Source organism: Carlito syrichta, unplaced genomic scaffold, assembly GCF_000164805.1.
Source record: "Carlito syrichta isolate Samal-C Ts95f unplaced genomic scaffold, Tarsius_syrichta-2.0.1 Scaffold268229, whole genome shotgun sequence".
Taxonomy (NCBI): domain Eukaryota; kingdom Metazoa; phylum Chordata; class Mammalia; order Primates; family Tarsiidae; genus Carlito; species Carlito syrichta.
The window spans coordinates 173,850-192,183 of NW_007212325.1; the positions used below are offsets into that span (position 1 = coordinate 173,850).

Here is an 18,334-nt window from a genome sequence, read left to right on the forward strand (position 1 = left end):
TGTCTTTCTATGATTAGACTGAGCTTCTTGAAGGCCAGCATTGAGTGTATCCTCTGTACCACATTCCCGCATCTACAACAAATAGCCTGATTTATTGTAGCAGCTTGACAAGAGATTGAGCTGTACAACTGAAAGTCAAGCAGCCAGCCGGGCTCGATGGCTCAGCCTGTAATCCCGCACCTTTGGGAGGCTGAGGTGAGTGGATTGCCTGAGCCCGCAGGTTCAAGACCCGCCTGGGCAGCGAGACCTCATCTCTACAATAAATAAAAAATTAGCCGGGCGTGGTGGCACATGCCTGTAATTCCAGCTACTTGGAAGGCTGAGGCAGAAGGATCGCTGGAACCCAGCAGGTCGAGGCTGCGGTGGCCGGGAGCGGCCACTGCACTCCAGTCTGGGCGACAGAGTGAGACTCCAACTCAAAAAAAAAAAAGAAAGTCAAGCAGCCTTCACGCCCACTCAGGGCTTCCAAAGCACACCGCAACCAAAGAATAGGATATCTGTGGCTCTTAGGTTAAGCACAGCACAACCAAAGAATAGGATATTTGTGGCTCTTACAGCCTTCCCATTACTGTAGATCATTTGCTGTACCATAGTGCTTTTTTCTCTGAATTCACTGTATGCATTTTGATCTAGCACCAGATTAAAGCTACCTCTTCTTCCTCCCACTCTTCCTGGACACATCTCTTCACTGCACAGCTATATAGCTGCAAGGCATTTGAAACCCTCACACCTGGAACCTGGCATGAAGTGGATTGTGCAGAGGTCCCACCCCACACTGCCATGCTCTCCATGGCCCAGGGGTACTCAGATAGAAATAACTGAAAATTTTGAGAGAAAAAAGAGCTGGCTTTATGGTGATATTTACACCAAAAGATATTTTTAAATTTTAAAAATTACTCTGAATATCTTACGTCTAACTCCCTAATTATCAAGAACAGATTAACAAGTCAGTACTGAAACAACAAAACCACCAAGATCATTGTTAAGAAGTTGGAAGTGGGGTTTAACTTTTTTTTTTTCTGTTTTTGCAAACTACAGAAACCATTTTGTTCCTCTTTCTATTGGATTCTCAGTATTAAGTGTGACAGTAAATCTGCAGATGTCGAGATGATTCATGGATTGCAGGTTGTCAGGAAATGTTCTCTTAAGCTACCTTCCTAGTTCTAAAGAGAAAATCTATCACTGTACTCATGTAAGCCGAGTCTAGTAGACCAACGAGGCAAGGTACTATGCCAGCCTACCCCCACCCCCAGATGCAATTAATTTAGTCTCTGCTCTTTATTGAGGATCCCTTTTTTATGATCTGTGAAAGATGAAAATAAACTCAAATGGGAGATTTTATGCAAAAGAGAATATCTAACCATCACTTTAGAAACCTGTTCCTAATTTCTTCAGCCTCTGAACTCTACCTCTGGGCTGAATTGTGGACCAAGCCAAAGCTAGTCAATCATGAAGGAAATGTATAGAACTCATATTAGATTTATTATTAAGTTCCTTGTAAGTGTGTTATCCAGAAATACATTCATCACAAAGCTGAGAACAAATATCACAGTGCCCATTTGTATTCATTGACGAATCAGTCTACATCTTAGAATATTCTTAAAGGAGCATAGTTTCATTACTTTTGTTATATGCGATAATTTTTTTGAATTGCCAATTAAGGTGGGCTTTTAATAGTTAACACTCATTCGTAATTAGCTCATTATTCTTCTGTGAAAGTATTTGAGAACATCAGGATCTTAGATAAATTCAACATTATGTATTATACGCACTGATTTATAACAACAGGTTTTCTCCTGTGCCTTTTGTGTTCTATGCTGATGTGAAAAACCACTGTGTCTGCCTTTTTCCCAAGCCAGAAAGCTAGAAGCCGTCCTTGATGCCTTTTTTCTCTCCTTTCAGGCCCAAACTAAGTCACCAAGTTCTGCCAACTCACGCCCTGTGGGAGTTCCCACATGCCCCCTTCTTAGTAGCCACCATCACTACTCTAGTCCAGGCCACCTAATTAACCTAAGCAACCTTCCAGCTGGTCTCCACATCCCCAGCTTGTGCCCTTCCAGTTCGTTTTCCATGCCACAACCAGAATAGCCTTCCCAGACTTGTTAGATCATGCCATTTCTTTCATAAATGCTTCAGTAACTCACCTTTGTCCTGGGGTAAAGGCCACACTGATCTGTGTGGTCATGAGGCCCTTGCCTGTTCAGCCCCTGCCCTCCTTTTCTGGCCCCTCTCTCATCACATCTGTATCTCTCATTCTCCCGCCACACTGAACCTCATTTGGGACCTTCCAGCTGGAACACTCTGCTATCCACACTGCCTCAACTGCACCCCTACCTGGGGTCTTCCTGCCTGACTGTTTTTTACTAAACTTTCAGGTCCTCAGCATGGCTCTTAGTAGGTTCTTGAGTCAGTGTTTGTTGAGTGAACAAATGCATGGAGCATAGCCTGTCCCAGTGCCGCTGCCTGTGGATTAGGCACCCCCTGAAGCAGTCCAGAATTTAAGGTGTTCAGGACACATGAACAACTGGGATCACAGTTATTAACAGCCAGACTCGCCCCTGGAGCTCTTCCAGTACAAGGACCATGGACATGTCCATTTCAAAACTCCAGCATCTCATATTTTAGCCACTGTTTCTCATTTTAATCTGCAGGAACTTGGGAATCAGAAGATCTGGGTGTAGGTGCAAGCTTTACCACTAACTAGTTTTGTGACCTTGGACAATTAATGAAGCCTCTGCTTCCTCATACATAAAATAAGGATCAGAGTGTTCCGTGGACATATTGCATAGATGATCTGAAGTTAAAAATTGCAGAGCACTGAAGATCAATCACAGTTAGAATAGCCTGAGCATCGGGCACAGGTACCTCAGGAGAGACTTGGGCTGGCTCCTCCCAGCACACATGACATATGTACATTGTCTTTGCCCTCAACGCTGATGCTTTCACAGCTAACTTAAAAGGTTTGTATAAGGTGAACCTGAATGTTCTGTCCCCATCTGGCCATCTAGGCGATCAGTCTGATCCCTCCTGTGATACTCATTTACCCAGTGATGGATAGTAGACATTCCAAAACCAGTCAGTAGTTGGGAAGGTGTGTGACTGGACGGGACAATGTAGATGTTCTGGCATGTGCCTATATGCCCAGGGCACTGTGGTGGCCCAGAAGGATGAGGAAGTGTTTCTGCCAGTTAACCAGTAGCGCAGCTGATGGAGCCTGAGGGGCCTGGGTTAGAGCCCTGAACGGATCATTAGTTTCTGTCTTCCTCAAAGCAATTCATGTTATGAAGAGAAGTAGGCAGGAAAATAAACACTGAAGATATTAAGATGTAGCAAGAATAGTTTTAAAAATCTATTTTTCTCTCCAAATGGGGATCTAACATCCATTTGTGAAGAGAAATGCCTCCGCCTGTCTTTCCGGTTGGAAGACACTGCTGAGGTGTGCCGTTTGTGACCGTGGTGCACCCACGTGGCCAAGCAGCTTTTATTGAATTGGTGTGAAGACACAAGGCGGTCGTTCTGTGAATTTTTAGCAGATGCCAACATGAAAATAAATTGTCCATGTGCCAAAGGAAAAACGTGCTTTGGTTTTTTTGGTGACTTCTGGAACCTTGTCATATTGGTATCCTGACAGTGCTGTAGCTGTCTGCTGACTGAAGAGGTACCTTTGATGAAGAAATCAAATGTCTGTGTGATTGGTTCTGTGCTCCTCTGCATTAACCTGAGCTAACTGTCTCTCTTTGCTATTTTCTTGTCCGTGGGTAGGATGAATGATGATTTGGGCTTTGTGTTTAACTCTATTTTGGCAACAGGATGTAAACCCTGTAATACTTAAATTGCAGAATTTGGTGTATTCTGTGAAGAGTCTTTAAACTCCCCACAAAAAAAATTTGGAGTCTAAGATCCATGTTCAAATTCTTTCCTGTTTAACTTTCTGAGATTTTGCTTTAACTTTTATTTGACTTTGCGTGTAAATCAGTTTTGAATCACCCTTCAACTTAGAGATAAGTTTTCATTGGGTGGTTCTTGAACCCTTTGCACAGGGACATTGTAAATCTAGCAAACCACTCAGATGTCCCCTCTCAGGGGACATAGGAAACTGCAGGTGATTATACAGAACAAACTTAGAGAAGTGCAAATTTTTTTTAAATGTATGTTTTCTTGAAGTTTTCCATTCACATTGCATGAAAAAGCAAATAAAGAAATGGAATATATACTGAGATATGATCAGTCAGTTGAGAAGTGGTTTGCTGGAATCACAAGTGCATCCTTCCACATCTTCAAACAACAGACTGGACAATAAATTACATATTATTAATGTGGGAAGAAGAAACCGAGACTGCATTGTCTGCTCAAATAGAAAATCGTCAGGTGGAAGATGTCAAGCAAATTATGACTGGACAACATGAATCAATGAACCTGCAATGCATGTCAGTGACTGTTTCACATGTTACCACACATTAGAAAAATATAAAATTATGATTTTTTGCCATAAATAAGTTCCTCAATGTCCAAAGTTTTATTGTAAGCCAAACATCATTACAATAAAATAATTGGTTCCAATGCTGTATTATTTAATATGAAGTGATTCGTTTTTCACTATTTTGTTAAAAAGTGAGGTTGAGTTGCTGGTAGATGGTGGGTGAGATGTCTCCGATGCAAAGGGTTAACTTAACCCATTACTGGCATTTGGCATTTTGATGACTTGGTGTTGCTTCTTCAGTTCATGAGGCTTCCTCTTGGATTCCTGTATATCATCTTCCCCTAAATATGTTGTAGGAACTACAGTTACTTTCTAAATTAAATGTAATTTCATTCTGTTTTTTAAAGTTTTTGTAGTGCCTTTAAAGATATCTATATCTCTGCCTTGTTAAGGGAAAAATGTTTCTGTGTTCCTACTGCATAAAAATTTCTGCCTTGTTTCATTTCTTATGCAGAAAATGTGATTGGTTTATAATGATTTCATAAATCAGTTGCATTACATTTGGGGGGGCTATTAAGGTTTATACAGTAATATTGGATCTTATTATATTTTCTTTTTTTACAAATAAGATAATCATATAAAGCATTTTTCAAACTATGAAAAATACCCACTAAACAAACCACAAGAAGGACAATGCTAAAGAAAACATTGAAAAGGTCTTGAAAACTCATTTATCTAACAGTAATGTAGATAAATAATGTAGATAAACCTTTTTAAAATGCTAGTTTCTATTTACCACTTGATCACAAGCACCTGGGACAATGACTAGCTTGCCATCAGACCTGTTAGGCCCAGTTTTCCAGGACACCAATGAAGGGGATTCTTGTTTTTAATTGATAAGAGAAAATATCTCTTGGCTCTGTCTTTAATACTGGTCTGTATAGACGAGATTGAAGTAGAATTTTTCCTAGTCTTACACTTAGTATAACTTACACTGCCACGTAACAAGAGAGGACTCTTTGTGTAGGAATTTTTCATCATGCTAATATTACTATCCATAGGAGAATGACACTATATAAAACAATCCTTTAAAAGTGCAGATTGAATGGCTCCAGGAAAGTCCTGGCAACCCCTCCTCTAGCCCTGTCTGTAACTATTGGATATATAGAATATGCCATTCAAACAATTATTAAATTATAATCAAATATCCAAATGAACACCATGTAACTTTGTAATAAAGTTTAGGACAAGTTGTTATCCTCTTACCAGGCTATGGAAGCTAGCCTGCCCGTAGTCAGACTTGGATCACACAAGCTCCAGGGCTCAAGGACAAGCCCTGGAAAGCAGGACACCTTATCCTGAGCCAAGGTCCCAGGTGTTCTTCCTGACAGCTTGAAAGAGAACAGTTTTATTTCAGACTCTAGCCCTTCTTTAAACCCCCCAGAAAAACTAATGGATTGAGTTATCTATTACACAAATACACAAATGTTTATCAAGCTAGTCATTGTCATAGGTGATTGAGAGCCAGTCAAGATCCTTGCTCTTGACATTGAGAGTCTACACACACACACACATGGAAACTCTCGGGAATCTGCAGATCAGGAAGGATGTATACTGAGTCATGTGCTGTTCAGAGCTAATCAGTACTGTAGGTTTTGGTTGAGTGGCCTGAAACTGATGAGCTTAGCTTTTTTGAGTCAGATAACATGGCTGACCAATTATTTCTGGAACCAGTTATCTGGAAAGGGGCAGGGCTTTCTGGATGGCGAACTAAGTGAGGCAGGACATCCCTCAGCCCTCACTGGCTCTGGTGGGAGATGTATGGGACAGACAGGTCCAACCCAGAGCCATGACCTTACTGAAGGGAGGACCCCATCTACTTGCTGGAAACTCTCAGGTGTGGCATTGCACTTCTGGAGAAAGCCACCATCCAAGGATGTGCTTTCTGGCTCCACTGATGAATGGTTTTTAGGGGAACCTGGCAGGAGACACTAGTTTGAAAACTTGGAGTCATTCTGACAGGAAATAAATGGCAGATTATATTTAAAATAACATGAATAATAGTAGCTATCACTTACTGAGCCTTTAGTGTATGCAGGCACTGAGCTGTATGCTAAACATTTTCTCATTTTACTCTTACAAGATAGGCTCAGTTGTCATCCATATTTTTCAGAAAAGAAAGCTGAGGCTTGGCAGTTACTCCTTTGCCTAAAGTTCCCTAACTGCTGAGGGGGGAGCCATGAGTTGACCCAGGCAGTCACGCAAAGAGCCCACATGCCTCACTACATGCAGTAGCTGTAGAGATGGACAGAGCGATGCATCTGACAGATGTTTAAATGGGAGAAAGAATCGTGCATTCTGGACTGGAATTCCATTTTCTTCCCCCTTGCCTTACTGTCAACTGTCAGTTTTTTTGCCTCACAGCAGTCCTTCCTTCAGTTAGTTATCTTCCTTTCCTCAGAAATGGTTCTTTGAATACACTATGAGCCGAGGAAGCAATCAGATTTATTAAGCTGCTTTTGTAAAGTAACAGTAAATAGGTTCTAAATGAAGATGTTTTAGTGTTCACTAAAAACACGTGAATTTGGTTCCAACTCTGTGCCAGGCACTTTGCTTGGAAAGATGAGAGTGTTTTAAAGCTTCAGGTGCTCACAGTCTGGAGAGAGAAACAGTCATGCAAACAAGTAATAGTAGCAGTGGGATAACTGCTATGCCACAGCAAACACACATGTCAAGCATGTGAAAATGTCTGCTGTCCTGGAAGGCCAAGAAATGTCATGGAAGACAACGTGAGGCAGGACCATGAGGGGCAGGAGTGCATCAGCTGCCTGGAGGTGAGTGGCCTTCCAGGCCACACCTATGAAAACAGCTTGTTCAGTAGAGGACACAACATAGCATTTTATTTTCCAAGCTGCATCTCCCATTGATATATAAAATATCAGAGTGCATTGCACATAATAAGGTTAAATATTGTTTTGTAGAACTTGGAATATGTGTGTGAATGGTGTATGTGGACATACATATATACATATACTCACATAGGCACATTGGATCATAATATAAAATAAGTCTCTTAACTATGGATCGTGGTTAAAAAAGAAAAAATGGAACATAACCTCAGCACATTAACCTCTGAGCCTCACTGTCTTCAGGTTTTGAAGCTGAAATGACTGATAATGAACAGAGCTACGGCACATTATGTATGCCCACTAAGCGTCAGCTATTACTAGACCAGAGACTAGCACCTTGCCTGGAATGTGAGAGGCAATCCAACATTTTTGCTAAGTGACTGAATGTGCAGAGCATCCCAAAGCCTACGGGGATCTCAAAGCCTGAATGATAGAACCAGAGAGGGTGGGCGTCCTGGCAGCCACATGTCCAGGATGGAGCTGGGGAGACCAGCCAGGCCAGATGTTGAAAAGACTTGTGTGCTGGGCTAAGAAATTTGGCCCTCAGTCTGGTGAGCAGTCAAGAGTCAGTGAACGGTTTTTGAACAAACGCTATTGACAGATCCTGAGAGACTAGAAAGGGCGGGTTTGCAGCCCAAGTGAAGGCACTGGCCTCAGACATAAGCAGAAGACTCCCTTCTTCTTAGAGGAGGGAAACCATTAAGGATAGGGCCTGGGTGGAGGTGCTCCAGGCTCAGAGGGCAAGGGAGCTGTGCAAGTCCATGATGCTGCTTCCTGTCTGTGGGCGGTCACTGGATGACAGTCAGGCCTAGGAATGGTTCGGGGAAAGAAGTAAGATGTTAAACCAACCAAATAAAAAGGGACTCCAGTGATCCCTAGGACACAGCTGAAAGCAGGAACCTTCCTTCCTAGTACATAACTGAGACCTCCACTTCGGAGGCTGGACATCTGTTGGTGGCACTGGAGCCTCCTGGAAGTGTCTAGGCAGATTTGCCTATTCCTACACGTTGTGCAGGTCTTGGCTTAAATATGACTTCTTCAAAGAAACCCTCCTCTCTCCCAGGCTGAGCTACGTCTTCCCACCGTATTCTCATAACACCCGCCCTCTTCTTTTATTGTCCTCTTCACATATTTATATGAGTTATTTGTTGAATGTCTGTCTCTCCCTCTAGAAGTTAAGCTCTGTGAGGGCAGGTGTCTGTTTTGCTCGCTGTTCAGATCCCAGCACCTGGCACCTCAGGCATGATTCCTAAATGAGAAAGAAAAGAAGTTATATCCAATTGCCTAAGGTGTTACTATATTTTATCTTATACAAAATTAGAAGTTGCTTTGTAATTTCAGCTTATCATTTTTCCCTGTTGATGGATTTTGTTTCCTATGTGACTAAATTTTAGGTTTCTCGAGGGCAAGGATCACCTCTTTTGCTTTTTAAAAAATATGCTCTGATTTTTGCCATAATTCCATGAATGCCGGAGTAAAATTGGAGTAGATTTGTGTGGCATTACTGTAGATTGAGTTACTAGTTTTGAATGGAACTCACACAATGAATAAAGGGCTCATAGAATCACTATATAGAGGCAATAGTAAAGCCTTTGTGTCGCATTTTCATGGGGATTTTTAGTGTAGCAAAGCACTCTTGTATATGTTTCTCTTATTTTGACTTTCAGAATGATCTTGTAAGACGTGGGGCCATTTGCTGCCTCATACAAAGGAGCCTGTTGCCCCACACAGTGGCTGGTAGATGCAGCCTTGAGCCTGCGTCTGATCCCGGGTGTGTTTCTCCGACTCCATGAAGTGTCATGGAGTTACCCTCTTTCTAAGGATATGGCTTTTGCTCCAAGAGCTATAAATAGACAGTTCTAGAAAAGAAAATTAAAACAGTTATTAAGCAACATTCAGATTTATTTGTGATAAAAGAAATACAGAAAAAACAGAACCAAAATTTATAAAGTGTCTCTGAAAGAACACATTGAAAAACCATTTGGCCAGGGGAACTCTGAGGTTAAAGATAGAGATGGCAGGGTTATTGCCCATAGTACACCCTTTTTATCCCTTTAGAATTATACACAGTTACACAAATACTGGAGTAATGTAGATTCCAGAAATGTAAGAAAAAAACAGATGTAACAGTAAAAACTAGCTTGTTCTTTCTAGCTGGAAACTGCATCTGAATATGTGGGGTATCCAGGAGTTAAAATAGATTCTTGGCAGTTTATAAACCAAAAAGTTAGCATCATCATTTCTTACTTTTTTGTGTGTTGCATTTCAGATTGCAGGACACTTTTTTAAATTGTAGAGATGTGGGGTACAAGTCAAGATTTGCTATACAAGTAGGCTGCATGCAGGTGAAGTTTGGACCTCCAACTGGCCCTCACTTCCCCTGTTGGTTTAGGGCCAGGGTACCCTGTGTATTGTTATATTCCTCCCCGCCCCCACCCATGGGTAGTGTCTAGCAGCTGCCAATTCCTCCCTTGTGCTAATATGATGAATGTTCAGTTCCCAGATTGTAGAACACTTTCACAAACTATCTCAGTTAATCCTTCAGGGACCGCATCTTCATCTTAAAGTGAGAGATCTGAGGCTCAGAGAAATTATGATTTGCCTGAGGTCACACAGCTAGCTGGATTCAATACCCACTGCAATATATTTGTTGACATGTCTGTCTCATCTAGATTCTGAGCTCTTGACATAAACAGGACCATAATCTAGGCCTTCTATTCCCAACCAACTGCCTTTAGATGATGATAACTTAGAAAGGAATCAGGGAAATATGTTACCTTTTCCTTTCATGGTCTTGGGGCACACAGGGAAAAGGATGAGTCTTACCAGAAATATAAAACAAGATTTCAGGAAGCTTCTGTAAGTGGTGCTGTTTCAAAAGTATACAGGAAAAAAAATTAACTTTCCAATATAAATTTCTGTGTGAGCTGGTGGATCCCATCCCCCATAGAACTTTGACCCTAAGTTCTGGGATTTGATGCTGTGACACATTACATTCGAATGAGCTTTAAGATTCCAGCTCCTTGTGGAACCTTTTTACAAACTTGATTTCATGCAAAACGACAGTGATAATTGAGATAGTTCAAGTAGAAGGTGACAGATGTATTTTTAAGGACTGAGTAAATAGTCGGAAGTGAAGAAATAACTAGTCTAGGTAAGAATTATTAGAACTCATTTGAATAAGCCGTAAGCCTATTAGGAGTGTCCCAGAGGCAACAATAACTTAAGGGTATAGTACATTATCAGAGCTTCTAAGTCCTTGGGCATAAATACCTTCATGGTTGAAGTGAAATTTAACGCTAATTAAAGGACCTGTGTCATTTTCCTTAACTACTGAAGAGAAAGCAGTTATTTTTTTTCAAAGAATGGAGGGAGGAGACCCACACAATCTGTATGGAATTGAAACACATTTTTTATTAAACAGGACTCTATCTGAAACTCTTGAGAATTTTACGGTAAAGCTTAGATTAATATTTCATGTAAAATCTTAAGATGCAATCATTCTTAGTAATTTTAGTGTTCTGATTTCTGTTTGTTTTCAGATTTGAAAAAGCAAACGTTTTCAATGATGATTTATATCTGGGAGCTGCCAATTGAGCCCAATTTCATAAGGCTTCTCTTTATAAATATATTAAATAGGATCATAAGGAGTAGCTCTGCTTACTCTTATGTCTGTCTCTTTAGACAGAAGCAGTGTTCGGAGATCTCTTTTTTTCTTCCTGAAATGTAAACTGTGGTCTTGGTAAATACAGTAGACCCTGGCCTTCTGAAGCTGACCTCAGATCCAGGCATCCCCTTGCCCTTGGCTGCCTCAGCGGACTGACTTTGGAAGCTACTGCTCTAGGTCTGCCCTGGAGCAGGCCCTGCCCATCTCCAGCTAGAGCTTTGCCTGGTAACACGGGCATCCTCTCCCCTGCGCAAACTCCTAGGTCCTGAGAGTTGTTTTTCAAACTGCCCTTTGTTAGTGTGCTACTTTGATAACATCAGTTTGTTCTTAGATATATATCTTGATTTGGGGTACTCTTTGTCCCAGTGAGTTATTTCACAGTTCATTCTACATACTCACTTATATTTGCCTGAACTCCTGGTATATGGATGTACTCGGCATTATAGTTCTGTTTCGTTTATTTATTTATTTATTCATTGAGTTGTTGAATCTCCCTGTCACCCAGGCTGGAGTGCAGTGGCAAAATCATGGCTCATCACAGCCTCAATCACCTGCCTGGGCTCAAGTGATCCTTCTGCCTCAACCTCCCAAGTAGCTGGTACGCACCACCACATCCAGCTGATTTTTTTTTTTTTTTTTTTTGTAGAAATGAGATCTTGCCATGTTTTCCTGGCTGATCTTGAACTCCTAGGCTCAAGCAGCCCTCCTGCCCTGGCCTCCCAGAGTGCTGGGATTACAGGGGTGAGCCCCTTCATTCTGCTAGTTCTGCATAAGTTAAAAATGTATTTCCTTTATCCATTTGAAATATCCACCTATCGAGCACCTGTTGTATGTTGTTCAGCACTGTTGGGTGCATGAAGAATTTAATACCCGTTCATCCCCCAAAAAGGTAGACTTTGATAGCTACCATGTGCCACACACCCTGCCAGGCACTAGTAAACCCAGACATGATCGTTGCCCTCAAGGAGCTTATGTTTTATTGAGGAAGAGAGATGATAAGTGGGTTGAAACTAAAATGGGTCCAGGTTATGAAGAGGGTTGTGAAGGCAGGTGAGTGAGAAGCAGCAAGCTGGTGTGACTTCAGGTCGTATGTCAGGGGTGGGACTAGCAGCTCTGAGTGCCGTGGACTGGAGGCGAGGGTGGGAAGGCAGGAAGCTTTGTTACTTTAGGTCTTCTAGGACCTGCAGGGTGGCCAAGGGAGGGAAAACTGTACAGGAAGTAGGCTGAAGGGAGAGAACGCTGCCAGGATACATGTGTCTCCTAGGCCAGGTCTCACATTCGCATTCCACTCCTGCTTCAGTAGCAAGCCTGGTGGTCAACATAACAGGGGCGAGGTGTGCTCTGATTTTCTTTTCTTATTCCTGAAAGATAATTTTGGCAGCTCTATAGAAAATGAACCAAAGAGAGTAAAACACAAGTTGGGGGGCCAGGAGTACTGAGAGATGGGTTAGACCCTGCAGGCTGGGGCAGGAGAAGACAGCAGGTGGGACTGACTTCAGGCCCTGCACACTGAACTGAGATATCTGCAGATGGAAGTGGAGATGAGGAGGAGAAGCCACTGTGGGTCTAGCCAGAAGTAGAGGCACTGGGACTCTGATGGCCGGCCACACACAGAGAAGGAAAGGGTAGGCCTGCAGGTGGCCAGCCATGTCTCTAAGCACTGTGGGAGTGCTGGTGCCATTCCAGAGGTGGAGAAGAGCCCAGGCAGAACAGGTTTGAGGGAGGAAGGGAAAAGTTCTATCTTGGAACAGCAGGTGACACTGAAAACCTCCTGTGGTTCATAGTGTGTATGCCTTAAGCAGGAACAGGTCCACAGGCTGTTCAGGAGTCCCTCTAGGAGACCCAAGGGGAGAACAGCCCCTCTGTGCAGGAAGCACTGTGCTGCCTTAGGCTGGCAAGCTGGATCTTTGAGTGACCACAGGCCCACATCCCAGGATTAGAAGTGCATAGAGGCTCTGTGCTGGGCATGCCCAGTGGGGCTGGCCAATGAGAAGGAGGATTTGCAGACGGGCTCCCAGCTCACAAAGTTGCCTTTGGTAGGGACTTCGTCTATAAGAGAGACTTAGCAGCTGGTCGTTCTCCTCTTCCTCCCTTTCCCTGGCTCAAGTCCACAATCCTCTGGGTTCCTAGGAACTCTCATGAGAAGTCAGAGTGAGGACTAGGGTCTGCTCCTGGTAACCTTTAGACCCTCGAGACTGGACTGAGATGTCCGCAGATGTTTCTTTAGAGGATCTCACAGTACCATCAACCTTCTCCCCTTCCACACAATTCCATGTCCATTTTTGTATGCAGAGATTATGAAACACCTGCATTTATATGTTTCCATTTATTTCCCACTTAGGTTTTATGGCAGGCACACAAAGAAATCCTCAGATGTCTCAGTATGGACCTCAGCAGACAGGACCATCCATGTCGCCTCATCCTTCTCCTGGGGGCCAGATGCATCCTGGAATCAGTAGCTTTCAGCAGAGTAACTCAAGTGGGACTTACGGTCCACAGATGAGCCAGTATGGACCACAAGGTAAAAAAAAAAGCCTCTCCAAAATGCTCTGCAGTGAGTTGTAGAAGTTTTGTTAATATGCTAGTCCTTCAAGATTTTAATATTGTAAACACATTGTAAGATTGTATTATTTGCTACCTGACAGATTTGTGAGGTTAATGCAAGCACACAGTCCTTTAGTTGCCCATAATGATGGGAAGGATAATTATAGCCACTATTCATTAAGCATTTATGCACCAGACACTGTGGTAAGTGCTCTTCAGACACATGTTATTAATAAAGTAGCACAGCCCTATCTCTGTGATGTAGTTCTAAATGCCTGTTGCGAAAAAGACACAGGCACCAGCTACAGCCTTGGAAAGTCTGTGATCTGAAACTTGGGCTTTGTAGTATTGTCTTCTGATTTTGTCCCTCCCTCCCAATAATCACCCTCGCGCATGCGCTTATGGCTCAGAAGGTGGACGCCCTGTCCATCTCTCCAGAGTATCTCCATGGTGCTACACCAAGACAACAGCCATTTTCATTTTCCCATTTGTCACCAGTCTTACTCAAGAGACAGAACACAGCCTGAAATGGATATATGCATGTCTTCAAAAAGGAAGATCAGGGAAGGGTTTCAAAATGAGTGAAACCATGTCCCAAATGCACTATTTACATTCCACCTTCCTGGAAGTTGATGAAGGTTTTGTTAAATACACAGAATCCTTTTATCAAGGCTTTTAACCTAACGCGTGTTTTTTTCTAAGTCATTTTTACCAATAAGACATTTAAGTTTAGCACCTTTTTAATGTTTTGTTTATCTAAATTAGACATTAATAGATAATTTAGAAAGAATGAAATAATCTGGCACAATTCCCAGACTTTCCTCACTTCTGAAAATAACAAGAATATTCCAAGTGAAGATGAAGTGTACCCACTAGGAAACTGTAGTAAACGTTTACTCCTCCACAACAAAGCCCGGCCTCCCTGTGGTCATGCCTGAGTGCTTTCTAGAGGTGTTCGCATCTGTTTAGCAAACCTGTCTGCAAGGCCAGGCAAACACAGGGGCAGGCCCAGGCACCTTCTCAGCTTTCACCTGGTGTTTCTCAGAAAGTCTGGTCTTACTGATTTATTAGTACTTTACAGTTTGGAAGAGCAGTTATCAGTGTATTGTATCATGTTTAAAGATTTTTTCTACAGATTTTAAGCATTTTCAGTGCTACCAGTGCAGCATTGTTTCTTTGCCTTACATTGCTTTGTTAATTTACATTCTAGCTATTTCTGTCATTAAAGAAGCCTATATTAGAATACCCAAAAGAAAACTTTTTCTATAATCCCTCATTGTGCATATAATCAGAGTGTGTAGAGATCGTGTGTTCTGCTTGGTTTTCTTTATACCACGTCATAAACAGTTTTCCTTGTTATTAATTCCAGTAAGCTTCTGGAATTTAAGTCCCGGTTGACAGTAATCGCCTGCTTGTTCCCTGTCAGCCCCAGGTAGTTGCGACCTGTAGCAGCAGTTTGTTGCTGAGCTGAGACAGGATTGTGAGTTACCCACCACCCTCACTGGGCGTAGTAGGTGTCTTCAAAGCCAGGTTTCTTTGGCTGTCATGGAAAGAAGAAAGCATTAGTGGCAGTTGGAAAAGCAGGTTGTAAGTTAAGGTCAGCACAGAAAATATGGGCTTCTGCTCAGAATGTAATTGGAGGCAAGGTGGGAGCCCTGTTCTCAGAATTGGAGGCGGCTGAAGGCCTAGGACTTGACCCTTAAACCATAAGGACTTCGTGTCATCTTCAAAATCAGTCTCTATGTTCTTAGATAATTCAGTCTTGAAACTTCTTTTTCTTTTTTTCTTTTTTTTTTGAGTTGGAGTCTCACTCTGTTGCCTAGACTGGAGTGCAGTGGCCGCTGCTCCCGGCCACCACAGCCTCGACTTGCTGGGCTCTGGCGATCCTTCCGCCTCAGCCTTCCGAGTAGCTGGAATCACAGGCATGCGCCACCATGCCCATCTGATTTTTTGATTTATTGTAGAGATGAGGTGTCACCTGCCCAGGCGGGTCTCGAACCCGTGGGCTCAGGCAATCTACTCACCTCAGCCTCCCAAAGGCGCAGGATTACAGGCTGAGCCACCGAGCCCGGCTAAAACTTATTTTTCTACTCATAACAAGTGAAGTCTGAGCCTTGGACTATCTGATACATCTCTTATGAGCAACTAAGGAAGAGCTTATGCCAAAGGAATTAATAGCGGGAAGGTAATTTATATAGAATGGATTTCTTTTTTGAACAAACGCCTGTTTCTTGGAATCATTGAATATGAAGTCTCTTAATTTAGGAGTGCTGAGCCTGGAAAAGTTCTCAACCAATCTGCTCGGTGTCCTTGGGAAATTGCTTACTCTCTCTGTGAATTACTTTTCCTCTGGAAATGAGAAAATTGGATTATATTACCTGAGAAGTTCCTTCCAATTCTAATATTTATGAGCCAAAAGTTTGCTTCAACTCCAAGGCCTTTTCTGTGAAGGCAGCCCACTGGATCCCTGCATCTCAGGTGGCTTATGCAGTCAAGGTTTTTTGTTCTGGGTTTTTAAGGCATACACACTGTATGTAGGCTGATAGTGGAAACAAGTTGAAATAAGGATGCTGCTATCCACGCTCTGAACTCTCTTCTGCCTGAAAGATGGGAGCATCTTCCTCCTGGGACCCTGGACCCTTTCTCCTCTCCCAAGTGACATCACCCTCACACTCCATTCCAAGGCATATCCCCTCCCAGGTCCTGCACTAGCTCTCATTGCTGGGTGTTTGAGGTCTGTCCTGGTACTCTCGATGTCCAAGTCACAGTCATCACCTTTCCGCCCCTCAGTCTCTTTCCTCAGCAAGCTCTCAACTACAGGAGGTCACACTGGCAACACGTGTTGTTCAGTTCATTGCAGGCTCATTTGCATTGCTTTTTGTTGTGCTTTTAGAGAGGGACCCAGTTGAAGGGTTTTTCCTTTCTCCTCTTAATTAACTACTCAGATTATTAGTGAACTATTCAGCTTGCAGCTTGAAGTTTTAATGCCTCTGGAATGGACTCTCTCTCTCATGCAGTCGCCCAAGAGGTTGTTGGTCTCCTTTTTCTGTTTCTGTTCATCTCTAGATTACTTGCTTCTGGTTTTGCTTTTCTTGAGGAGTCTCAGGAAAATATTTTGCAACATCTTTTTGCTAACCATTTTATTATCAGCAGCCTCTCCAAAATTGTTGTTAGTATTAACAAGCAGCATAGTTTAAACATGCTACTATGTCCGGGATCCTGATTTAATTGTTTTTCATATAGTAACTCGTTTAATACTCTCAACATGCTATATGATAAGTGCTGTTATAACTCAACTCTACAGAGAAAGAAACTAAGGTACAGAATAGGTGAACAGTCTGGCCAGAATGCACAGACTAAAATGGTCAAGCCACGATTCAAGTCTAGGTTGAGCTGCCCCTTCTCTTAATTAGTGGGAAGCCCTGGGGGACTGTCTCCATTTTGCAAGTCAGGAAACCAAAGCCTTGAGAAGTTGTCATCTGCCCTCACTCCAGTGCTGGTAAGCAAAGCTAGGAGTCCAGCCATGGGAGACTGACTTCCAAGGCCACTCACACAGTTCCTAGCAGCGCCACTCCCACGTTAGACTACTTCCTTCTTACAAGTTGATTCATTCAGTGAGCCACTAGGGGAAATAAACAAAAAGACAAACTACTTGTCTTCAAGAAGCAAGAAACATTTTAGGAATACAGGCATAGAAATATGTTAAAAACTAAAAAGATTAAGAAAAAAATTTCTAAGAAGTAGACAGGAGGAAATGTTAGAAATATATGTTAATACTATAAAACCTGAATTATTAAAAAAAAACAGATGGAATGAAGCCCATCAAAATGTGTAAGCGTGTTTAATTACAGTACATTCTATGAAATAGTACTTTTCTACCTTCAAGCAAGCGCATATAATAAGTACCCTTGCAAAGTATTTGCAAGGAGCGAGAGCTATAGGAACTTGCTTTAATAAATAGAAAGGATTATATAATTAGCATGCTAATTTTTTTTTTTTTTTTTTGGAGTCAGAGTCTCACTCTGTCACCCAGACTGGAGTGCAGTGGCCGCTCCCGGCCACCGCAGCCTCGACCTATTGGGCTCCGGCAATCCTTCCACCTCAGCCTTGCAAGTAGCTGGAACTACAGGCGCACGCTACCACGCCCGGCTAATTTTTTGATTTATTGTAGAGATGAGGTCTCATCAAATTGCCCAGGCGGGTCTTGAACCCTTGGGCTCAGGCAATCCACTCACCTCAGCCTCCCAAGGTGCTGGATTACAGGCTGAGCCACCAAGCCCGGCTCATGCTAATTATTAATAAATGAATTTGTATGGGGAAAAGAGAACTGCAGTCAATTTTGTCTCCACAGCCTTTTTATTTCTTATGGGCAAAGACTGTCTTGTTTGTTTTTGTGTTCTCTTGAAAAATGTCCGTCACACTGGCCAAACACAAATGTTTTGCTAGTTTGTCACTCATTGCAAAAAATGTGGACTCAAGCCTTAGGTTTGCTCTGAGTGAGCTGCATTACCTTGGGCAAGTAACACTAATTCAGAGCCTGAGGTTCCTCCCACCCTCGCTCACTTGGGAATCTGGGCAGGGCCAGCACACCATGCACAGCCCAGCTCCATGCCTTCATTTCTACCATGTGTGTCTTAGGAAGCAGAGAACTTCCAAGTCGGTGAACCTGAGGAGCCTTGTATGTCTGAGTTACTTTGATAAAAGCTGTTTTTCGGGAGAGTTTAAAGGTTTTTTTCTCTAAAACAAATTAAATGCTATCTCAATATCTTCCTTTTCCCTTCATTCATTAAATGT

At 42.5% G+C, this 18,334-nt stretch overlaps 1 protein-coding gene across 3 annotated transcripts in view; it reads left to right on the forward strand.

Annotated features, from left to right (window-relative positions):
* ARID1B (AT-rich interaction domain 1B) overlaps positions 1–18,334 on the forward strand; it is a 257,068-nt gene that overhangs the window by 170,322 nt on the left and 68,412 nt on the right. For all 3 annotated transcript variants that reach the window (XM_021709630.1, XM_021709628.1, XM_021709629.1), the window contains exon 4: positions 13,338–13,517. In XM_021709630.1, the coding sequence (XP_021565305.1) occupies positions 13,338–13,517 (180 nt within the window). The remainder of the gene's footprint in view (positions 1–13,337; positions 13,518–18,334) is intronic.